Source organism: Melampsora larici-populina (assembly GCF_000204055.1).
Source record: "Melampsora larici-populina 98AG31 unplaced genomic scaffold MELLAscaffold_8, whole genome shotgun sequence".
NCBI classification, from domain to species: domain Eukaryota; kingdom Fungi; phylum Basidiomycota; class Pucciniomycetes; order Pucciniales; family Melampsoraceae; genus Melampsora; species Melampsora laricis-populina.
In genome coordinates this window covers 1,576,981-1,584,232 of record NW_006768772.1, presented here as the reverse complement: position 1 = coordinate 1,584,232, position 7,252 = coordinate 1,576,981, and the positions used below count along the sequence as shown (strand labels likewise).

Here is a 7,252-nt window from a genome sequence, read left to right as displayed (position 1 = left end):
CTTCGTGGGTTTGGCAGTATTTTTCAACAGTAACCTTCCCCGACAAAAGCGTCAAGAACATCTGCCGTGCCAACAAAGGCTTTATCGACAAGCCTTCAGACTTAGAGGCGCCTGTGGTTGTGTGTGAAGAGGAAATCGCTGTCGATTTGAAGACCTCAAGTACCAGATTGATGGCCCGCCACCTATCCCGTTCTCACCACATCAAACCTCCAATCGACACATCCCAACAGACTCTCACATCCTTCTCTGCAACTGGGAAGTATTCCAACGTAAGTTTTTACTTTTTTTCCCAGTTTCATCTTTTTTCTCAACTTTTTTCTCATCTTTTCACATTTCCTCTTTGTGACTTTGACTGATCAAGGTCACCTCTTTTAGTTTGGACCGCTCAACAGGAAAAACCTCACCAACGCCGTGATCCGTCTTCTCGTCAATCGAGAGCTCCCATTATCGCTAGTGGACGCCCCGGAGTTCCGCGACCTTGTATCCTGGATTAACCCAGCTGTTGCGCCTATCCTGTCAAAACAAACCGCCATCAATGATGGCATCATTGCTGAATTCCGTCTCGCTCGTAATTGGTTAACTAGTCTTTTCTCTGAGTTAGAATTCATCAGCATCACTTGCGATGCCTGGACTTCACCCAGCAGTGTACCAATGCTCGGAATCACAGCGCACTGGTTGAGCGATAATTTTGAAATGAAATCTGTTGTTTTAGCTTTGAAGGAAATTGATGGATCTCATACCGGTAAAAACATGGCTTCTCTCCTGAAGCACACCTTGGATCAATTTGGAATCACCAACAAACTTTACTGCATCACTGCCGACAATGCTTCCAACAATCTCACCATGGGACGCGAGCTCAAGAAACTTATACCTCATTTCGATCCTGAGAAGAACCTCCATGGGTGTGTTGCCCACGTTATCAATCTCGTCGCCAAAGCTGGAGTCTCTATTTTCGACAGCAAGACCCCGCCTGATCCCCTTAGTGCTTTGGATCCTGAGCTACCTCAAGACCCAGGAAATGATCTTCCTGATGGTACTAACTCTCTCATCGAACCTACTCCTCATCTCGAAGTCCATTCAATTCTCACTCGAATTCGCGGTTTTCATAAACGAGTCCGATTGAGTACTCAGCTCAAACAGGCCCTTGATCAATGTATTGCCTCTTCATCACAGACTAGAAAGGTCGGACTCATCCACGAGGTTTCAACTCGATGGTCCTCAACGTTTTACTCTCTCGAGCGTTTCTTTGAACTCAAGAAGGTTCTTCAGTACTATTGTAACATCAATGAATCGTTGGAGCCTTATCTCCTGACCGAAGACGAATGGATCTTGGTCGGCTCCTTAGTCAAGTTTCTCCGACCTCTCGCTGTTGTGATCAAGGACATCGAAGCTGAGGGCTATCCCACCTTCTCACAAGCAATGCCCGACTATCAATGGCTGGTTGAAAAACTTGAAAAAGTAAGTATTTCTTTCCATATTAACTTGTTCATATTTACACAATTTCTAACCCATCCTTTTACATAGGCTTGGGTCTCATCTGATTGTATCAACTTGAAGGCAGCAATTCGTCCTATGGTCAAGAAAATAGTCCGATATGCCACATTAGCTTTGAAGAAGCCTGTTTACATATGTTCACCAATTATCGACCCTCGCCGAAAGCTCACTGCTGTCACTGCTTTTACTTTAGAAGAACTCGGATTTGGCCAAGATGAACTCATACATTACTTTACCGAGGAAGCGCGTAAATTTAAAATGGGGAGGTGCATTTTTACACTGTGCCCTTTACACCGGATTATTCGGTGTAAATTGAGTCAGTGTAAAAATACAAATTACACACCGTAATTTATAATTTTACACCGTAAAATTTTTTTCTACGCCGGTGTGAAAAAAACGGTGTAAAGACAAAGGTGTAAAATCCTGACAAGAACGGCTGAATTGCAATTTTACACAGTGTACATTTACACCGACACATTCGGTGTAAATTATCCGGTGTAAAATTGCATTTCACACCTCACAAACTGACTTTTACACAAAACCCTTTTACACCGAATATCCCGGTGTAAAATGCACAGTGTAAAAGTGTAAAAAGCCACAGGTAAATTCCAATTTTACATTGGATCCTGCAGGCATTTTACACCGGGTTCTCTCATGCTAGATCATGAGATCTGGATACGCGACCAATGACCATACGTTATTATTACAATGATAACAATGAGACAAAATAGAAAAAGTGACCATGTTTTATTATTACAATTATAACAATGAGAGAAAATCAAAATAGTGACCATGATTACCAAATCAAATCAAATACATATAACAATGAGAGGAAAAACTTAAAGACAAACACAGCCACCGTGTAAACCAAGTTTCCAACGAAGAAACCAGTTCACCAATCCCCTCCTTCACCAACCCAAAAAAAAAGGAAATTAAGATCAACATCAACGTTTAGGTACACGTTTTCGGACGCCTTTGACCGGTTTTACAGTTTCAGGTATCACAGGTATATCATCCTGAACAGGTTTTTTCGAACGTCGAGGGTTCCTTTTAACTGTCAAGGGTAAGACAGCAGACCAGGCGAAGAAGCAAAAAAGGTGTCAGTAATTATACAAACTAGAGAAATTGTTTGGACCTACCAGGAATTAGGTTCTCTTCGGTGGTGACCGCGAGATGATTAGGAAGTTCAATAGGTACCGGAGGTTGGGATGAGTGCGCCGCCATTCTCACCTTGATTTTCAAGGGATTGGTAGGTGGTATTATCGGGCTTTTCGGTATCAATAATTCCTCCAGGCATTCGTTGTCCGGAAGGGAGGCCAATTTGTCCCAAGCTTGATCATCCTCAGCGAGGTCAATTGGATTTGATGTCGCGGATACTACAGTGGCCACTGTGAGGTCCTGAGCGATGACTTCGGCAGATGGCAACCCACCTCCTACCGGAAAGTCTGGCAACAGCATCGAGAATGGGATGGAATGATGGTGTTGGGGAAATTCTTTCATCAGACCTCGTATGATTTCAGCAATGTGACGGCGTTCTTGTTCAAAAGGGATGCGCGAATAGCACACCAGCTGGTGTGCGGTTGACAACCACCGATGCTGGTCATGTCCCGGTCCAGAAGTCGAGCAATTCCTTGGTTTTCAGCCTCGTCATAATGCCAAACACCTAATACTCCTTCCACTGACCGCACTACCTTGCACCAGAAATGAAAAGCACCCCAAAAGCCACGGGTCATCATGTAATAATCAACTTCGCCAATCTTGATCCGTGCTGGCCAGTTAGTTTCGCCCTGATACGCGTCGCGCTCATCGCCCTCCGGCATATTCATGACACCTTCTAAAGTGAAGTAAAGATGAATTGGTGCTGATTTAATGTCCACGAGATGAATTTTGATTGTCTCTTTGATCATCGCACAGCCTTCGACGTTATTGCGCCGTGGTTCACATACGACAACGTCGTCGCCAACACTGTCACCTTCTTCGTCTGGGTGACACCGTTGGCATACACAGTCGCTGGAGGACAGTCCTTCAGACACCCATCGTTCCAACAATAGACCCAACTGTGCGTAAGACAGTCCAGCTTCGGTAAAAGTATAGGGGAAAACCTGTAGAATGGCTCTTGAAGTCAACGTGCTGGAGCTGTGGTTGATGTTCGCCGTGCATCTCGAGGTTTTGAGTATGGGTAATTCAAACATTGGTCCAATTGAGTTACGACCTGGTCGAAGTAATATTTCCATGACCGCATCTGCAGAGGCAAAACCGTCGACAGGAAAGGTGCCAAGGCCTTGCAGGGCGGTGTGTATCAAATTCTGATAAGTAGATAGGTGCCCAAGGATTGGTTTACCCTGTAGTTGAAGGGTCGAACGTTTGGTGAAGTGGGTATAGATGATATGAATAACTTGAGTCCCGTTGACTGTAGCGTGTCGGCTCCAAAGGGGTCCAAAAAGCGTGTATAGGCACTCGAGCGTCGAAGACTGCCAACAACGATTGCGAGAGCCTTGCTTCGTACCTTTTTTGTATGACTGATACGTAGTCAAAGGCTGGCGCATGACATTCTGAGAGCCTTTGGGTCTTCCTGGTCCTCTTTTCGACTTCTTTGACACATTTCCCAAAAGTTCGTCGGTGGTATCGGGAGGGCGGCCGTCGTTTGCGATGAACTTTTGTTTCGTCGGTTTGGACATTTGCATTCCTTTGACTAGGCCCTCCCAGTTCTTCTGGGAAGAGCCATACGCGACAGAGATACCTCGGTTGAGGTTTTGGTGATCTCTTTCCAAGCTTTGGACAAAAGCTAAAAGTTGAATAATACCGCCAATAATGTTACATTTCCCAGGGCTGGCGATGGAAGTTAATGTTAGAAAGGCTTTGTAATGTGTCATTATGTAACCTTATGTGTACCAAAGTAGGTAGTAGATCCTGTGCATGGATTCTTGGCCGTTGGTGGTCGAAGGTAAACCATCATCCCGGCCTCGCTTTTTGCGTTTCCTTGACACATCGCCAGTTTCTTCGCCCGTTTCGTTGTCCAAAGGTGGATCATCCAGAGGCATGCGCTTCCTGGCAGGGAAGAGCATGGCCTGGATGTCCGAGGTGCGCCACCAGTCTAGCCACCTCTTGGCACGAGGAAATGCCCGGGATAATACGACGAATTTGTCATCCAGGGTGTTTCCAGGGCTGTCCGGCTCCATCAAGGCATTGCATTTTGCCACCCAGCTTTTCTAAAAGCGCAAAGATAGGGTTAGTGGGGAGTTACACGTGAAGGGAGATGCATTATAACGTGACTTACCTCGTCCTGCCACGGGACAATGGATCTATTTTTCCTGAGTCGAGTAATAGCCTGGCCAAAGTGCTGTTCGCAGCCGTGTAACTTCGAAAGGGCAACTTCTCGAGAGACATTGAACACATCCATGTAGGCTTCGATAAATCCAGACTTCTGTGCAAGTGAAAAGTCGACGATTTGTTCAGTGAGTCTACTCTTCTGTTCGTCAGACATTGATGTTTGTTCGATCTGGACAAAGAGGGTCTTGAAGTGTGCTTTGTAATGATGCTGACTAAGTCCGTTGATCCACGAGAGAAGGATGGGAACCCATCTTTCTAACTTTTCTAGATACATAGAAGTTGTCAACAGGTATCCGTTTTCGAAAAAGCGGTAGGTAACGTCGGATAAAAGGCCTCCCTCGTAAGCTATTCCGTCCTCTTCATTGACAAGAATTTGTGCCATCCAGTTACTTTGGAAAGTCAAATGAATGTCTTCGACTTTGAAAGACGCCGACACAATTCTCATTCCTTGACTGGAATGAGATTTGACGCAAAATTGTCAGCAAACCATTCTGGAAAAGTAAGTCAAAGTGCCAATTACTTACGTGGACCAATATATAAATTGCATGAGCCACTTGTCACCGGCCTCCTTATCTTGTGAGTCCGGCATCAGACCTTCTTGAACCAGGAATGCACGACGCAAATTACCCAGGCGGTCGACATGGTCAAACGACGGATGAATGTCAGATACGGTACGTATAGGAGCAGTCCCTACATGGGCTCGCCCAACCTGGTACCACATAATAAGCCAGTCATTAACTTCTTTGTAATACGAAATCAGAAAGGAATCATCACAGAAGATTATGCATACCTTCAATGATAAAGGCCCAGTGGTGGGGTCGTTAATGATGATCTCTTTCAACTTTTGCTTCGCCAACGGGGGCGCCTTTTTAGCCGAAGGCCAGACGTGATCATGCTGCCCTTGATGTCGTAGTAGGCGCCAATTGGATGGTTTGTGTTCGTCAATTCGACATCGGCCATTGCATGGAATGTGAACCTGAATGCCGTCACACCCACTGATGGGACACACGTCGCCGCTGTGGATAGAACATTATATTAGTAAAAACATTGAGACTATCTCGCAGAAGAAGTCCTTACTAACCGCTCTATCAGCTCAGAGATCATGTGGCGGCCTGTTGGAGGTGATCCAGTTAGGGGGCATGTTGAAACCGAACAAAGAATTACACCCAGACACTTAAATCTTAAGATTTTCCAGTCTTTATGGGAGTTGTCCGTCTTCATGGTATGCGTCCAACCAATAAAACCAAAGTTGGTTACTGGTCTATTGGGGGCTTTGACAAACACGGTATTTCCGTTTGGATAGACGGGATACATTTGCTCGTCGAGTTCACAACCGTGGTCGATGAAATCGGTAAAGCTGGATATATTGGTGGGTAGTTGAAGTTGAAGTTGAGATTGTCCGGGATTTGCACTACCACAATCTGATTGGGATCTATGATCTGATTCAGAGACATGTGTCTTCTTTGCCTTTTTGGCCTTGTTTTTTTTGGTTTTTTGTTTTTTCGAGCGAGGTGGGATCTCGGTGTCGGTATCTGCGTTTGCTTGGTGCTGGTGCTTTCGCGTGCGATCCCGCTCGTGCTTTGATCTGGTATGTTGAGAAGGAGATTCAGTGGTTTTTTGTTGATGTTTCTTCTTTTTGGACTTTTTAAGCTTCGGGCTTTCTGGCGTCTCCGTTGAACTACGCTCAGTATCGGTCATAGTGATGAGATCAGACACTGATGACTTTGTAGGTGACAGCTGGAGCAGATGGTTGGCAACGCGGGTAATGAGGATATCTTTGCTTTCGATATAATCCAAATCTTGTGTACGTCGATTGGGGATTAAGGACCGTTCGTCCTTACTATCGGATGGACAGGAAGTCATAGTTGAAGGGACGGAATGCATCTCGAATGGGTCTTCATCGTCAGGGTACACTCCAGCTGGATGTGAACCCTGTTGACCCATTCTATTATGGAATTTCGACGTTAGGGCCTCGTTGAGAAGTGTCGATTGGGGTGATAATGATGAAATTGGGAACCAATGCGATAAATCTGATAACATCAGAGCTCGATCTTCTGACGAGTACAATCCTTTAAAGCTGGAAAGGGGGATATCCATCAAGGATCGAGGAGGAAGGCATGGATATTTCGCCGAATATGGGGGATTCAAGCTCAGAGATACCCATTGATAAGGTGGCATGTTCTTCACTATCCAGGTATGGGACATCTGATATCGGTGGAACCTTATGAATAGGAGGAAAGAGGGCAATGCGATGTCGGTGTAAATAGGCGGTGTAAAAATGAAGGTTGAGGGGGTAAAGTGGTAATATTGCATTGGGGGTTTTACACCGAAGTAACCGGTGTAAACCGACCCGGTGTAAAAACCACGGTACCCCCCCTAATATGTACTTTTACACATGAATATTTTACACCGACACACCCGGTGTAAA

General features: G+C 45.3%; 1 protein-coding gene across 1 annotated transcript; it reads right to left on the bottom strand.

Annotated features, from left to right (window-relative positions):
* Positions 1–2,438: 2,438 nt before the first annotated feature.
* MELLADRAFT_95956 (uncharacterized protein) lies at positions 2,439–6,921 on the bottom strand (the record flags this gene model as incomplete). Its single annotated transcript, XM_007407139.1, has 8 exons — positions 2,439–2,548; positions 2,634–2,999; positions 3,059–4,323; positions 4,387–4,703; positions 4,772–5,213; positions 5,349–5,533; positions 5,615–5,819; positions 5,906–6,921. 8 exons carry the CDS (start codon positions 6,919–6,921, stop codon positions 2,439–2,441), a joined length of 3,906 nt encoding a protein of 1,301 aa, XP_007407201.1.
* Between the last annotated feature and the right edge of the window lie 331 nt (positions 6,922–7,252).